Source organism: Manacus candei, unplaced genomic scaffold, assembly GCF_025592945.1.
Source record: "Manacus candei isolate 608988 ecotype Guabito, Panama unplaced genomic scaffold, ASM2559294v1 h1tg000041l, whole genome shotgun sequence".
In the NCBI taxonomy this organism is placed as follows: Eukaryota; Metazoa; Chordata; class Aves; order Passeriformes; family Pipridae; genus Manacus; species Manacus candei.
Window position 1 is genome coordinate 6,025,724 of NW_026138089.1, and position 16,857 is coordinate 6,042,580.

The window sequence follows — 16,857 nt, forward strand, 5'->3', positions numbered from 1 at the left end:
CCCTTTACTGTTTTCCATCCCCCAAAGCTCTGAGATGCCACTGTTGTTCAGCATCTTCAACATACAGGGAAGACTAGTTCAAGAAGCATCATTTGTATTAAACCATGTACCTAGCCTGCCTTACCTATAGTGATATCATTACAGCAGATTCTGGGATTTCATAGTTAGTGAACAGGACATAAACACAAGAATAAACAACTCATTTTTCTGCAGGTAATTAAAAATGCCTTGGTAATGCTAAAGCCTCATCAGGAGCATTTATCCTCAACATGTTTGTTAACAATTTAGGCATGGCTGAGTTGATTCCTTCCCCCTCAGCTGTGTTTGAGCAGGCAGGCAAGGTATTCCTATTACCTCGTAGGAAATACAGGTGACTGAGTCACAGCCCCTAACAGCACAGAGCTGGTGCTGGCAGTGCTGGCACAGCCTTGGCAAGGGCAGGAGGCGACTGCTATCAGTTGCTGCATAGTGCTATTCTCCAGAGCATTATTTTTGACTCCTGCTGCCTAAAAGTTGCAGCTAACAAAAAGCATAAAGGATCAATTCTGACTTCAGGATTCTATAGCACTAGGTGGGGGAAATTTCCCTCACAGGATGACCTTAGCTATAAAGCAAGAGCATCAGCATGTAGCTTCAGCATCTTCAAGATTCATATATGTCCAGTGAAAAGAACATACATACAGTATGCTTTCATCCTGTGTGAGCACAGAAATAAGATGGACAGTACATCCTGATTTCTCATTTGAAAACAATAATTCACGCACGGAAAAGGTAACGTAGAATAAGTGTGAACTAGTGTTCAATCCCACATTCATGTGAGTACACTCCTGACTCCTTCTGGGGCTCTGGTTGAAACCTCTCTGTCTCCCTCTCTCTGCCTGTGAAATGGACAGCCTGCTGTTTCCTTAACTCACAGGAGCTAAGGAAAATGGTATTGATTTACATATCGGAAAAACTAAAGGCCTGGTAAAAGGAGAAGAAATAGTAACAAAAGACTAGCAGCTTTCCAGTGTTTTCAGAGCACAGTTGACTACTTAATTAGAAATGAGTATTTGTACCTATACAGCAGCTTTCCTATATGGTCAAATGATGCTGAAGGGAAAATAATGGGAATATTTCTGATGGTGATATTTCTGCTGCCAAACACAACCCTGCTCACCTGCCTGCTCCCAACATTTATATTTCTAGATATTTCATTCTCAAGTTTTTATTTTATCTGCCTGTGGGTGTTTTCTTTTCTTTTGGAACATCACAAATGCAATCAGTTAAAGTACTGACAATCCTTTAACAGTCAGTGTACTGCTCCAATATTTTGACAAGGTAAAGACAAAAATAAGACACATTTTGTGACAGAAGTCATACCACATGTGGCATTCCAGCAGAGAAAGGTACAAAATAAACATTCCATGATACAGGGTAGTAGGTATTAAGCTCATTGCACAAACAGTGCTATACAAGTGCAGTCTGACAAATAATGTCAGGTAGGTTTTATTTCTAAATAAAAGAGATACAGGCACAATTTGCACATAGGAAGTGCACAGCCCAACTCGTGCCTGGCCCTTAAGTCACTTGTTTTTTACTGAGACTTCATGTGGCTTCAGCACAAAACTGTGTAAAAGTTAGTTCATTCTGTTGTGCCTTCTTCCCTTTGCTGTGCAAAGCATCCTAAAGCAGACTATAAGGAATATTTGCGAAATGGCAAGGAGATGAAATAAAACTACCCGATGCATTATTTTCTGTTCACATTTGCTCTGGCGGAGGCCTCAGGGAGAGGAAAAGCCTGTCTGGAAAATAACCTCCTGCTTCTTGTTCCTTAGATTTCTGATCAGATTATAATTATGAATAAACTGACATTGAAATCTGTGCAATTTTGAGTGTAAATTTCCAAACACTGAATTCCTTGCTCCATCTCCTTTGTTTTATTGTAATAACTGTGCCACATGGGAATTGAGAAAGTATGTCCCATAACATTCTGAATTGGAATACTAAAATTTCATAGTCTGGCTGGCTGGAATTGGGAAAACCAGAGAAAGAAAAAATGCAGAGAAATTTAAAGAGAGAGCTGAAATGCAGTTGGAATGACACAGCATCTTCACACTCAGTGACTGGCCTCAGCAGTGCTACAGGCAGGGTTGTCATGGGAACATGTGTAAAAAGTATTTTCCTCATTTTAACAAGTCCATAACTTCCTCGTACTCTCCTCAGATTATTTTTTGTTTGGGCTGGGTTTTTTGGGTTTTTTTCTTCATTGGCAAAAATGCTTGAATGAGTGATACTTGTAAATGAGTTCGGTTGCATGGTTCTTTTGTCTAGGAAGAGACTAAGTGTGCTAAAGCTTTTCAGCTTTAAAAATGAATGACTGAAATGAATAAGAAAGTACAATCATGTCTGCAAAACCATGAGGGGCATGGAAAAGGGGAATGAGGAATCAAATGCTTACTATTTCTTGTAGTCTGAGAACCAGAAGGGATACGATGAAATTATGAGGTATCAGTTTGAAACAAACAAAACCTACATTTTCATACAGATTTTTAAAGTCATTGTCACAGGATGCTGTTGATGGTAAAGATGTAAATTTACTAAAAAAATTGGACTAAATCAATCTCAAAGTCAACACAGACAAGTTACTTGGTGGCTATTATTCTGTATTTGCTCTCTGGCTCAGGAACTCTGTAACTATTTTCTATTTGAAACTGTAAGGATAAATTATGGGACAATAAACAGCATAAACCATGCCCTGTTCTTATGCTCTTTCCTGAAGGATTCCCTTCTGGCCTCTGGGCTAAGTGAACCTTTCAAGAGACAAATCAGGGCATTTCCTGTAACAAGAGTAGACACTAAAGAGCCTATGCCATTTCTAGTTCTCTACTCCTTCTCCACAACAAAACAATCTTGTAATGGAATAGTCCAAAACATCCCTCCAGACCCATTTAGGTTGGCATTACTTTCTTTGGACTTGAATTCATTTAGCCTTGTTTGGAATTTGTGGTACTTTGACATCTTCCTCCTTGTAAACATAGTTGTACTTAAAAGCTAATCTTCATCTGTTGTGACTTATTTTCTCTAGCTTTATCATAAAATATGCAAGATCTTCAGAAGAGTTCATAGCCACCTGATTGGTAGCAATAAAAACAGCAGCCAGAAGGTAAAAATGTGGAAATCTTGACTGGTCTTAGATATAGGTGACCGGGTTTTTCAGTAGCTTTCAGTAGCGACAGTTTTCACAGGTCTTACAGTAGTAATTTGAACATTTCTCAAAATCAAGTTTCTTATTTCAATACTGTAATACATGCATTAAACTTAGATACTCAGTTTGGAAAAGTCAGATCTGTAACTTTTAAAAATTTCTCAGCTTCCTGTTGATCTCTTCCTAATTTAGAAGAAACACAAAAAGGGGTTTTTGTTGTTTAGTATTGCTTCCTTCAGCACCTTTCCAATGCATAAGAAGAATGGAATACACAACAGACTGCTATGCTATGAATAAACATTCTTGTACATTTAACATCTTTAGTTCATTGATGTCTAGATGATACAATCAACTGGAATCAGATATCAAACATTACCAACAATCTCTGAAGCAGATATACTTTTGCAGATGTCAAAAAGCTTATGCCAAAAAGGGTGAGCTAGGCAATTACAGCATTCACAAATTTCTCTTGTAATGGTATCATTAAATCATGAAGGCTGGCACAATATCAATTAGCTATTCATTGTTGCAGTGTCTTGTAAAAATCTCTGATTAGCCTTCTGCCAGACAGAGCATTCATGTGCAGCTTCATCTTGTCTTATTCTCTTTAATTTTTAAGTTGCCTCATGAACAAGGAGTTTCCTCAGAAATGGCTCAAGGCACTTTGAAGTATTCTGGCCTTGACGTATTTGCAATTACCAAAGCAGAACATTGCCAGATGCCTTGAAATCGATAGAACAACAGCCCTCCAAGCAGCTTGTTTGCTTCTCCTCAGGGGAATACTGAACCTGGTTAGCTTCCAAAAAAGTCCAATATGGGTTCCTTTTTCTTTAAAGGAAAAAGGTGGACTTTCTGATAAAACCAAGACATCTGCATTCAGCATGACTTAATTTTGCCAACTAATACAGGACTTAGAGGGTTGCTCTCACTATTTGTTATTATTTTGTGGTCCACAGATGGAAGAAATGTCTAAACCACACTGGTTGTTTTCCAAACACAGCAAAGATTCTGGCCTTTCATCACTGTGTGTGCAAGAGATGCCTCATTCTCCATCTGATACTAAGAGAGCTTTATGCTCTCTTAATGTCCAAATTCTTATCTGTAACTGGTTCTGATCCATAACATGGCATCGCCTCCCCTTTACCTTTTAATGATCCTACAACAGCAATAGCTTTGATGATGGCTTAGAAATAGGTAAGTCTGTTTCTCTTTTCTGTCTTCTAATTCTTTTCTATGCTGTCCCTTAATATCAGGATATCTTCTTTCAGTTGAATAATGAGGCCTGCAAATCTAACCAGTTCAAAGCCTGCAGTGATGGTGATGCTTTCCTTAAAATTATCCAGATAAGCAGTCAAAAAGCCAGAATAGTCAAACTAATCAAAACCTTATCATGCATTTCATGCTTTTAAATGAGAAACAAAACTTTTCCTGTGGGCTGATTAGCTGATGTTTTGGCCCATGGGCAGCTGTGATTCCTTTACATTGACTCCTCTACACTGTGACTTCTCTATCATTATTGTATTTAAATATGGTTAATATAGTGGATTAGGATGAATGTACTTGGACTTTTTAAGCAAAGTAAGTGATGATTTCATAGCTACATGCTTATAATGTGCTCACATCTCTGGAGATGCCAATGTCTCTGTACTGGCACATGCAGGACAGATTTATTCCTATCCCACTGAGGCCTGGCATTAGACAAATGTATCACTTAAATGTCAAATCCAGGTCTGACTTGTGGAATTTAACCAATATAATGGCTCATAGCACAGGGCAAAATGTAGCTACTTTTGTGGGTCAAACACCCAAAGTCCAGCTGAGGCCAGTGGGAGTTACAGACCCAGTCAAATTTGTGGATCTGACGCATTTCCTTTAACAATGATAAATACCATATTATCAACACTAATTTGATTTCAAATTAGTGCAGCAGTATGGCAAGTCAGCACAGACATACAGGACCAGATCTTCAGCTGGCTTTCCCGCTTGGCTGGCTGGAAGGACACATGTGAGACATGAAGCATCTGCAAAAACTGCATGGAAATGGACACTGCAGAACAGGGCTGTTGCCCACACATACAAAGAAAATGTAGCTCCTTGGAGCAGGAGATGTGCTGCTGAACCTATCTGCATACACACAAGCCTCAAGCCAGCACTCAGAGACCTTGAGTTCTTGGCTCCTGGCAATGTTAATGCCAGGGATGAAATTACAGCGCTTCCTGAAATTACAGGAGGGTCCTCAAAGTGCTACCTATAAAGCACGAGTGGAGAATGTGAAGAACTGTGGAGGAGTGTGTGAATGAGAGTGTATGTCTGTTGACCACGGGTGAAAAAAAGAAGTTTCTCAATGGAAATAGCCACCCTGGGGTTGGCTGCTGGAAGCTGTGACCTGAGTTGTGCTGCTGCTAGTCTTTAAGGTCAGCTGTGTTGTACCTGCACAGGCTTGGGGAGGGGGCACTTGTGAAACACTGTCATACTTATGTCCCACCATGCTAATAACGTGTTTGTGTGTGATAGCTGTAGTGAAAGACTTACTGGTAGCAAGTGCCGGTCCTTTATTGCTTGCCTCTTTTGACTGCAAATTGCAGGGAAGGGAGGAAAGGGAGGAGCCACCACAGCAATGGGGCCTTGGACTTTTTGCTCTCTGTTATCACCTCGGCTTCGATGTTCTGTTTTGGATGAGAAAGAAGACACGAGTCTTTCAGAGTGTTAAAAACATACAAATACCTCTATTAACAGCACAACAGAGACAGGAACAGGACAGTGGATTCCAAAGATGAAGGTTCTCCTCTTCCCTAGTGACTGGTACATATGATCCCTGTTGCAACTGAAGGGGACAAGCAGTTACTGGACATCCATGTGCCCAGAAGCACAATGTCCATACAACACACCCCAGCATGTTCACTGAAGCTGAATTGTCCCCAGATGAGATTTATACTCTTTATCCCAAGTGACAAAGGAGCTACTTTCTAGGCACTAGGGACCCAAGGCCTCATTCCCAATGGGAACCTGCAGCTCCTATTGCCTTGAAATGTTGTGATGCAGTAATGCCTGCACTCTACCCATATAAAATATGCCCCTCTGAGAAGAAAGAAAGAAAGAAACACAGCCCCAGATATGATTTTCTTCCCTGGCTGCATGGCAGTGCTAGATTCTGAGCAGACTCAGCATCATGAAAGTTGTTGCAGCAGCAGGACTGTGTTCCATCATGAAGGACGTCATCCTAGAAAAGTCAAGATATCTCCACCACAGGCCCGCAGGAGTCTCCCTTCACCATAGGCACACAATATCCAGTCCTCTTCCAGCATCAGTTCTAAGTCTCTGAAACCTTTCAAGTGAACAGGACAATGCTCATGGACTTCCCATCTCTAATTTTAGGTGTCAGTCAGACAAGTGCTGTTTGCCTTCTGTGCTGCTGGAAGGAGATAATATATTCACCTGATACACATAGCTAATGTCCAGCCAACAATGTTTGCTGCTAGCATAGCTGTTTTATGACCTAATGTTTAATTTTAATTGCTCCTGGTTAAACAGATAAAGAGATAATGAAATTTTGTGTTGAGACACAATAAACACGTGTAGGGTAAATTTCAGATTATAATTTCATTCCCATACATGCAGTTATTTGGAAAATATGATAAAGCAGCACATGAAAAGCTGCTTGCTCAACCTGCACAGCTTCTGTTAAATGTGCAGGATGGGACATTGCCAAAACTGAGGTTTGTACCTTTAAAATGATGAGACATTTTCTGACAGCTGCCTTCCTGTGCTGCTGTCAGAATTTCTCCTGCCCACAAGATGGCAGGCAGAGATCAGCCTGGTCGTGGGACAATTGCAAAGCAGAGCTGCTGAGAACAGAAAAGAATTTCTGCTCTACTCCAGCACTACTGTGGTTGCAGTTTGGCTATATTGTTATCTGCAGTGCTATGAAGACATACTGCACCCACAGTGTGTTCTTGAGCTAAAATCTGCAGAGACAGTCAAATGTGGTAATTAATTGGAACATTTTATCCAGATAACAGATGCTCTGCAGATCTAAGTAATCGATTATTATTATAAGCTAATAACAATAATAAATGAGCAAGGCAATTAGAGCTGTTGGTGCAAAACACTTCCAACACAGGAGGCTGCTGCTGAACATTTTAAGTGTGACCTGCATGGATTTTCTCCTTCCTTATGGCACAGAAGAAAGACAGGCTTTGCTTGCTTTGACTTGCGTCCTGGAAAGAATTTTCCCTTGGTTAGGTTCCCAGTGAAAACTGACCTTTTCCCATCTTTTGCCTTCTTGTAGTCCTGCTGTAAGACCATCCCGATGTTTGCATCTAGTAAAATCCCTTTATGGCAAGGATGCAGGAGCCTGATTATGAGCCTGATTGCTCCTGCTTCCTCTCTGTGTTGCATGATTTGGTTTTGAGGCTATAGATCTCCAGTTTGTTAGGCGATGTCAGGAAGTGTTCCCCAGTCTGGGAACGGGACACCTGCCCAACGTTTCCAAGCTGTCCACCTGGCTTTCAGCTGCCACCCCTGAAGGACACAGGTATCCTCCAGTATCATGCTTGGAAACCCTGAGCAGACAGCTTAGTTTTTTGAAGACTCTGTAATACTACTGGACTCCAGTTTCAGCCCTTGGGAAGAGGGGTTGGAACTGGATGACCTTTAAGGTCCCTTCCAACCCAAACCGTTCTATGATCCTATGGTTCTATGATTTCTTAGCCTGAGTACTTAAGACCCAGTGGAGACCAGTGCCCACAGTTCTGTGTGCTTGTGCCTGAGCACCCTTCTGCTGCCTGGAGTGGACCACGGAGATGTGTTATGTGCCTGGAGCCAGAGAGTGTGTGAGCACCTACCTCTGCGCAAGGCTCGCAGGTGCTGCTTGGCGTGATGGTGCAACTCCTCCACGCAGGGCGGTCTAGTGGAGGGGAGAAAGATGTTTCTTTGCTGATGCCAAGGTGCTCGGTAATAGACACTCAGTTTGCTCTCTGCATCAAGGTTGGAGACAGCTGTAGGATGAAAACAGAGTACAAGATAAGCCTTCTAGTCTCTCTTACATCAACCTAGCTGAAAAGCAAAGGTTCTTGCTTGGAACAGCATTGTCAAGGACAAGCACTGTGGTTGTTACAGCACCTCTCCTCCCATCAAACAGCAGTGACCATTATCTTCTCTGTGTTGTCATGTTATACCACTTAGCATTTAGACAATGGCCTTTTGCCATATTGCAAATGTCTTTGTGGAGGCAAGCAGGTGAAATGATACTGTAGTGGTGTTAAATATATGGACCAAAGGGATAATAATTTTATAGACAGCAAAACGAAAACACAAAGAAGCTACGCAACATTTCCACAGTGACATTTTGAGCAAGTGCAGGGGGAAGAATAGGTCTTCCATTTACCCATTCTCCTGCCAATATGCTCTTTCACTACATCATGTTATGCCCAACTAGTTTCTGACACAGGCTGCTACCTCACTGCCTTCCAGGGCGTAACGGCTGAGATTCACTGCCCGCCCTGCTGAGCGACTTTAACTGTCACCTATCAACAGAGGTTCTCTTAACAGACAGGGACTTCTGAGGGACAGGAACTCTTCAATTCCTCTAAAGAGAAATCCCAGAAGTCTGCCTCTGAAAGTTATATGAATCAAGTCCACTAAAGGTTTGAGAGAATTTCTCAGGAGTGCCGGTACCCTTGGGAGATGGGCCCAACCTCAGTGTACACAGCAGATAGCTTTCCAAGGGGCAAAGCAGGAGCAGAAGGCCATGGGAGATGCCAGCTCTCTGCCCCAGCCAGCCACAGGGAGCAGGCTCATCCCCAGCCCATGTAATGCAGCAGACCACATGGCACATGCTCAGGTATAGCACTGGGCTTGATCCTTCTACTACAGGCAATACATACAGTCTCTCCAGTCATCCTCTCTTCTAATGCCAAGGAGATGCTGCAAGTATTTTGCTCACAGGACAACACAGTGTAACACAGGTGGGCTAGCCTCATGCATGGGAGGAAGAGTAGTGAAGGTACCTCCTGGGGTTCCCTTACCAATCAAGAGCCAAAGAGCCAGCATACCTTGGGTTGGTCCCCTCACTGGCCACACACTCCTCTCCTTTGCACATTTCAGAGCTGTCATCCACTTTTTGTGCTTTTGCACTCTTTTGCCCTTTTTTTGAGGGGTAGCCGGTGCATCATGTCAGAGAACAACTCTCTGATGGACATGCTTTGCTCTTTCTGATTTTGTTACTTTCTTTAATGCAAAACAATATTCACTGAGACTGAAGGCATACCGGTGCTTTGTACAGAGAAAGGAACTGGAGAAGTAGAGTAGGAGAAGAAGAAGGAGGGAGCAGACGGAAGAGGAGAAACCTAAGAACCACGCTGCCATGTGTGGGATGACGACAGACTGTATCAGTTTCTTTGATTAGAAAAAAACCCCAGTTCACAGAACTTTGTAGGTGTCATGATGGAAGTGGTGGTATAACATGATGAGAGACCTGCTGGAGTGCAGGTTCCCAGAGCTTCAACGACACTGAAGGGACCCCAAACTCTGTGTCCAATAGGCACCCTTTATTTGCTTCTCAGTGGATTTTTGCAGGTGGCGTTTCACTTAGTTTACAGCACGTTTGCAGTGCTGTTCCATGCAACTGGCTATGATGTCAGTGCAAAGGATGGTACCAGGGGGAGAAAAAACTGATTGATAGTGGAGGGAGGTTGTAGGATGAATGATGGCAACCTGACGGTGTTTGTTTATCAAGAGGATTTACTAATGAAATTATTGACACTGTAATAACATAATGTTCCCAAATTGCAGGCAGAGCTTTTGATGGCTTGTCTGTCTGTCACCACTGTAGTAGGGGAATACCTCACTCACGTGAGCTGATTTTGTATCTCCTTTAACCATTATGAAGCACTATGTCTGTTTTACATACAAGGGACTGAGACACAAAGCAACTTGCCCTGATCTTGTTCTGAGCCGCACTGCCTCCTTGGGAATCTCAAGTCAAGAGAAAAATTTGTAAGCAATAGTAATTATACCCCACCCATTTTTTTTGTTGCTGAGGGCATGTGATATTCATGATCACAAATTGTACCCTGGAGGCTAATGAAACGACCAGCACAAGCAGTTCCTTCCTACTCCCAGAAAAATCTGTCTAGACTGAAACACTAGTAGTTGCCTGTGACGGATATCAGTAGGTGAGTGGAAAGTTTTACCTACTTATGAAATGTTCAGACATTTCATTAGACTAGAATAGATTTTTCTGCAAAATTTAGCTTGTAGAAAGCTCTTCTGACTTTGGGAACAGTGTTTGACATATAAAAGTAGGAGTTGGGTTAGTATACATACAATTCTGCTACCCATTTACTGTTGTAGACACACACTGCTGTTCACAGATAAAATAGCATAGCCTCTTAGCCACCCAACAAGTCTCCCTTAGCCAGCAAACAGGGCAGAGCTGTGCATAGTGCTGTCCCAGAAGAAAAATAAAGCACAAATACATTGCTTATCTTCAAATAAGAAGCTTACAGTACCCTGTGCTACAGCCCAGCCAGTGCCTGTCCACATCTTCGATTCACAGTATCAGGGAATATGCCCCCTGACACCAAGAAAGCAGAAATATTGCACAATACTCACTGAACTGAACAATCCTTTAAAATACTCAAAAGCTGTAGCGGATTTTCTAGGAGGTCCAGAATAGAAACTAAAAGTGCTGGCAAAAACAAGCTGCAAGGGGATGAATGTTCTCAGCCTTCAGTGGGGATGAAGCTCAGAGGGAGGGAGCAGCATTGGTAGGGTAGAGGACAATGCTGGCCCAAGGACAAATAAGTATAAACCCACAACGAATGCAATTAGGCTGGATGTTTGAGGAACAGTATCCCAACCTCAGAGCAGCAAAGCTCTGAAAAAGTCTCCTGGAAAGGGGAAAGAAGGAAAAAGGTAACGAGTGAGTGAGAGTCTGCCAAAAAAGGGACCTGCTTTCATTTCATTCCTTGCACATTGTCCTTTGCACATGTCCTCCCATGTCCTTTGCAAATTGCTTGTGCTTCTGCAATGACATTTCGCCTGGCCTTCACTGTTTGCCCCTGGGAGCTGGGCACCATTGCTGCGAGCTGAAGCCAGAGGCTGCAACCACAGGAGTGGACTGTGAGCTTTCAGGACCACTGAACATCTAATTTTCTGCACAGGGTTGAATCTCTTACTTCCAGTAAAAGAAAAAAAGCCAACCCTGTGGCGGGGTAATCCAGCAGACAAAGACCACTGGCCTGAGATTTAGAAGAAATATGCAGTCAAAGTTTAGCCATATGTTTCTGCTAAGAGCCAGCGTTAAATATTAACACTCCCTATGCCTCTGTTCTGTGAAATGAGGATAAGGTATCTCTTTCAGCCAGTACTTCCTTTACTTGGTGTTTTACACTGCAGGCTGTTTTTGCAATGCTGAGCCTGCGTATGACTGTAGCCCCTCAGCATCATCATAAGATGCATAATAAATAAAGCAATACAGAAACTGTAAAGCCACAGTCTTTAAACGATTAGCAGCTAGATACCACAGTGAATAAGAAAAAAGGCCAATACAGATATAGGAAATGCTACATTTCAAGCATCAGATATAGACTGTTAATATATTTTTAGTGTGCGCTTTAGTGATCACTTTAGACTATACAAGTGAATCATATAAACTATCATTTCATTTCATTCCTGAGTTAAAGTAATTGGGTTTTTTTGTCTTGTGGGATGACAAAATGACAAGAGACCATTTAAATGGATTCTCCATTACATTCTGTGGATCCATTAATGTTGGCTGGTTTCCTAACAACCAATGTCAAACAGACATACATTAATGACTGCTCTCATGAGAAGATTTTTGAAGGTTTCCAAACAGCTGCTTTATCAAAGTTGATCATATTTATCATTTATAGACCCTTCTCTTCTTCACATCCTCTCATTTACTCTGTCTCCCTCCTTTAGCAAAGCAGAAAAAGGATCCTGCCATAGCAGAGCTGGATGTGGATGCTTGAAGGTTGTGTGGCTTTAGTGCATTCAGGCGTGGTTGTTCTAATAATAACACCACAAAGGCCAAGCAAGAAAGATTTCTGCTCTATTTATTTGATAGATCCAGGGGTTCCCCCCCAACTCCGTCTGCTTCTCTAGACACTTGCCTCCCCCCTCCCCAGCTCCTTCTGTTTCTCAACTTTCTATTATTTCTTCCTGTATTATAGTTGCCATTAGCTGTGAGGGGAAGAAAAAAAAGATAATTTCCCATGCTTCCTGGTTCAAAGCAAAAACATGATTTGGTATAAAGTGTGAAAAAGTGTGCAGCCTGGAGGGAATTTGAGCAGTGAGCGAGGAAGGTGCCTACATGTTAAGGGACAGAGCCCAGAGCTGTCAGCCCTGAATTCCTGCACGAGCAGCACCAAAGTGGCAGCTGCCAAATCCTTATTAAAATATCCAGATTCCAAAAGACAAAACCCAACATTAAAAAGGATCAGACTAGTGAATAAGACTATTCCAGAGCCCAGTTACTCTTCAGAGAGGCTGTAATGACCCAAGCCCTTTGCAGGAGACTGAGGTGCTGGGGGTGCACTTAGTGAAACTCTGCCTCTTCTCCCCACCCTGACTCAAGGTGCTCTCAAAGGCTGCTGTGGCCAGCAGCACCATGCCAGGCTCTGCTTGGGAAAGCCCTTCTTCTCCAATGTTAAGGTGGCTGACCTGTCATTTTAGCATATGCCATTTTTCCAAGGTACTTCATGTAAAAATGGTGACTTTTTTTCTTGTCTGATTCAATGTCATAAGAAAGCTGGATGTTCATCCAGCTTTGCATAAATAGGCCTATGCCAGCAACAGCAGCAGCAGAATTCAGCGTGATCAAACTCTTCCTCAGCTACTGCCCAGGCCAGCAGTGAGTTACTGCCTGCTGCATTTGTGTGCAAAACATTGGAAGAAAATTAATTCTGAGGAAGACCAGATTATTTCAAAGAGTAGGCAGTCTGGCAGCACATCCAACTTCATCATGCAATTTAGTGCATAAATGTTTCATTGAGGCAAGTGCTGAGTCTGATGTGAATTTTATTTATAGTCCTGCATGTCTCAAATGTGTGCTTCCCCCAAGTACTCATGTCTTCATTGAAACACCCAGGGGGTTTAAGCCTACAACACTGGTAAAAATCTACAGTCACTTCTCTGCTGTACATGTCCCACATCCATCAGCAAGCTCAGTACTTTCAGAGGAGCTCTCTCTGTGCCTGCTGCTTTACCGTGACAGCACAGAGGGTGCTGGGGCTTACCCAGCAAGGACATTGGAGCCTGGAGCTCCTCAGAGGTGGGACAATCACTCTGTTTTCAACAACTGGGCTTGCTTTCAACCATGCATGCACCCAGACATTTCCCTATTTGCCAGTGGCAAACCCCACCAACTGGAATTGCAAGTAGCTATTTGGATGAGCTGCTTTCCTCTCTTATCTTTATTAATGATTGAAAAATACCCATGCAAAGGGAGTGTGTTGGCAGGGCTGCTGTTCCTTGCAAATAAGGCTACTGGCTCTTCACCTTTTCCATCAGCCAGCTAAGCAATGGCAACCTTACCATAACTTCAACAACTATACCTACAAGTATGGGTATGCACACAATTTCCTTCACACCTCTAGATAAAAAATACCAAGTGACTGGAGCTAGAAAGTCAGACATACCCCAGCACCTTCAGAAGCCCTGGTTGTCCTGGCAGGGATAGACTGCAATGCTCTTTCCCCACCAAGTCAGGGCCAGAGCAACACCTGACAGTAATGGGTTTCTCTTCTAAAGCCCTTTTGCTGGGGGGACACATCAGATGATGGCAATATGACAGTTGCTCTGGTCCCTCGGCACTGCAGAGGCTACTGAGGGCCCTGCTGCGCTTCCCCATCCTCCTCTTCCCTGGGAAACTCTCTGTGGTCCAGCTCCCCCAGGAGATGTGAAAATTGAGGCAGGTCTTCACAGAGCTTTCTAATCACACTTCTCACATAAGAGAAGAGATGCTCAACTCAATGAAAGAGAAAGCTGTGTGCCAAACCCCCTGTTGCCTTGTTACTCTAGTGCATCCTTGGGATTTTTTCAGGGTCTGGATGGGATGCCCCCATCTTTGGTCACATCTTTTGTTCCTGCTTTCCTGGTGTGTTCTGATATTTGTCAGGGTGCTGTTCATAACAGACATTTCCCTTGCAGTCTTCCCAGTGCCCACTGTCACAGGGCCATGAGTGACCAATGACCCATTTTGGGTGGTTTTCTCCTCAGCTACTTTTCTCTGGGAGCCCATACTGGAAAATATGGTTTGTAATGGCTTTGCACATCATTATTTCTTATTATTGCTATTATCAGGGCAGAAATCCAAATTATTTCTGAGGAGCATTTGCCCTGTGCAACCTAAGTCCAGGATGGATGTGAGGGGAAATCTCCAGTGGCACAGGCCCCAAGACATGGTCTGGGCAACCGGTCTGGACCTGAAGCCTGGATCACCAGATCTGCCCTGCCACCGGCGCTCGTGCATGCAAATCAAAGCCAGTGCAACTGCGTCTACGTGGGCTGCAGCTGCCCTCCAGACAAACAGGAGGGGAGATATGACAAAACAAGTTAAGTCTTTAGCTACATGTGAGCAACAGCATGAGTACTATTATTATTCTGTTCTGCTTTCATGGACAGACAATTTAGCAAATTTTTCAAACTCAAGTAAAAAGGCAGAAACCTCACCAACAGCAGAATCTGTTGAGAAAGACCACAATCTTTTGTGCTCTTTGTATTGTTTTATTTCTTGCCAATACAGTGAAACCTCTCATGTTTCAATCACAGTTTCTTAGCACATCTCTGTGGCATTTTTCTGCCTCGTTTTATGCTTCACATGGAAATAACAGCTATTCAGGAGAAAAATGGACAAGTGGACAAAATCCCAACTGTATTTGGCATTCAGATAGCAGGAGAGATTATAATACTGAAAAGCATATGATTTGGATGTCATTTCCATGAGCAGATCCTTGAATTTTGAATTTATCTGATATTTGGTTGACTGGCACAACAGACATAATTCAAGAGGGATGGGAAGTGTGTGATTCTTATACAGGTAAGAAGATTAGGCTGTTAAGCAATATGCACTTATGTGAAGAGTACCACATGCTAATCTCATTCTTGGCTTTGCTGCTTTCAATCACTGCTGGTGGTGTTTGAACATATTTTAAACTGCTTTTCCTAACTCTGTTAAATAAGTTACAGCAGCCAGAATGGAACTTGGTATTTCAAAGTATTTCAAAGCTGTCACTGCAGGATAGACAATAACCTCTTAGAAATACAGAATATTTTATATGTTCAATCCTTCATTCCTGTGAAGTTTCTCTATCCAGCAATATCTTTCTCTCCTTTTATTCCTATTCTCTGGTCTATGTTTTACATGGCCTCCAAGAGTGCCCTGCAGGGCAATGGTGAAAAAGGCAGACAACATGGGAGTCCTGCCTGGCAAGCTTAAGGCTTCCATTAGGCCAACTATTCTGCAGGAATATTCATTTCATATTCAATTCAGATTGCTACCATGCTCCATGAGAAAACAAAAAGCTAACCATCCAGTAAAAGAGTGGATGCACAAATAGTGTTAAAGAAAAACCCCAAAGCAAACTATTTTAAGGTTACTGGACCTAATGGTAAGGATGCATTACTATAGCAGGGCTGATTTGACATCTGCACATGCACACATGGCTATGTATTTGTGTACCCATACACACACTCCAGAGCATGTAACTGAAAACAGTGTCCCAAGAGAGCCCTTTCAATCCGACATGCTTAATTAGTTGAAAGCACTTCTTTCACTTTGACACACTTTCAGTGCTTGTCAACACAGATTTCTTCCCATGTTGACCCTTCACATTACTCTCACTCTCAATACACAGCAAGATAAAGTCTCTTATCTCCAGCAGTGTAGTGTGTGGTCTCGATAAAACACTTTGTTAGCACACTTTCTGACATCCTTTGCAATTCTCTCTCACTCCTCTGCTATTTTTCTCTTGTACTCAGCCCAAATCACTACTAAGCTTGCCCGAGTCGCTCCAGCAGGTCACCGTAACGCTCTCCCTTTTATCACAAAGAAGTGTGCTGTTCACTGTGATGTTGCTCTCAGATCACTCACCTTGATTTCACGTGCCAGCACTCAAGAACAAAGCTTTACAAAATTCACTTACTGTTCCACCTTCCCTGGTTAATGCTTACCTTCAGGATCTCATGAAAAAAACACCTTCACATTCTCCAACCTATAGACATTTTTGTGATAGGGCAAACCTTTGTTTGGCAGCAGTTTTGGAGTGTCTTGCCTGTTGTCCTACTCAAAACATTCAATTCCCCCGAATTCCATCTGAACATTCACACCTAAAGTGGTTGTTTTCACTAATAGCCTTTTGAGTCTGTGCTGAGGATCCTCTTTTCAAGAAGAGCATAGACTTGCACATTGCAGCACCTATTTACACATCAGCATCCACAATACGAACAAACTCTCCACATTTGTGAACATAGAGACCATCTGTAAAACATCATGAGCCTTGAAAAAGCACATTGGAAGATGGCACTCATAAGAGAATATGCTGTGCTTGCCATAATGGAAGATAAGATTCAGATGACTTATTCCAAGTACTGCAAATATATTCCTGTTTTCCTTGAAATCTTCAAAAACTATAACCTTTCATCTA

The 16,857-nt window shown here is 42.5% G+C and overlaps 1 protein-coding gene across 5 annotated transcripts in view; it reads right to left on the minus strand.

Annotated features, from left to right (window-relative positions):
• The window catches only part of NHS (NHS actin remodeling regulator), a 254,573-nt gene that overhangs the window by 15,160 nt on the left and 222,556 nt on the right, over positions 1–16,857 (minus strand). For 3 of the 5 annotated variants that reach the window (XM_051795021.1, XM_051795020.1, XM_051795023.1), the window contains exons 2-3: positions 8,032–8,184; positions 5,720–5,853 (exon numbers count right to left, since the gene is read on the minus strand). In XM_051795021.1, coding sequence (XP_051650981.1) covers positions 5,720–5,853; positions 8,032–8,184 — 287 coding nt within the window. Of the gene's footprint in view, positions 1–5,719; positions 5,854–8,031; positions 8,185–8,531; positions 8,662–16,857 lie in introns of those variants that run through there. The other 2 variants (XM_051795024.1, XM_051795022.1) reach the window with 2 other exon arrangements.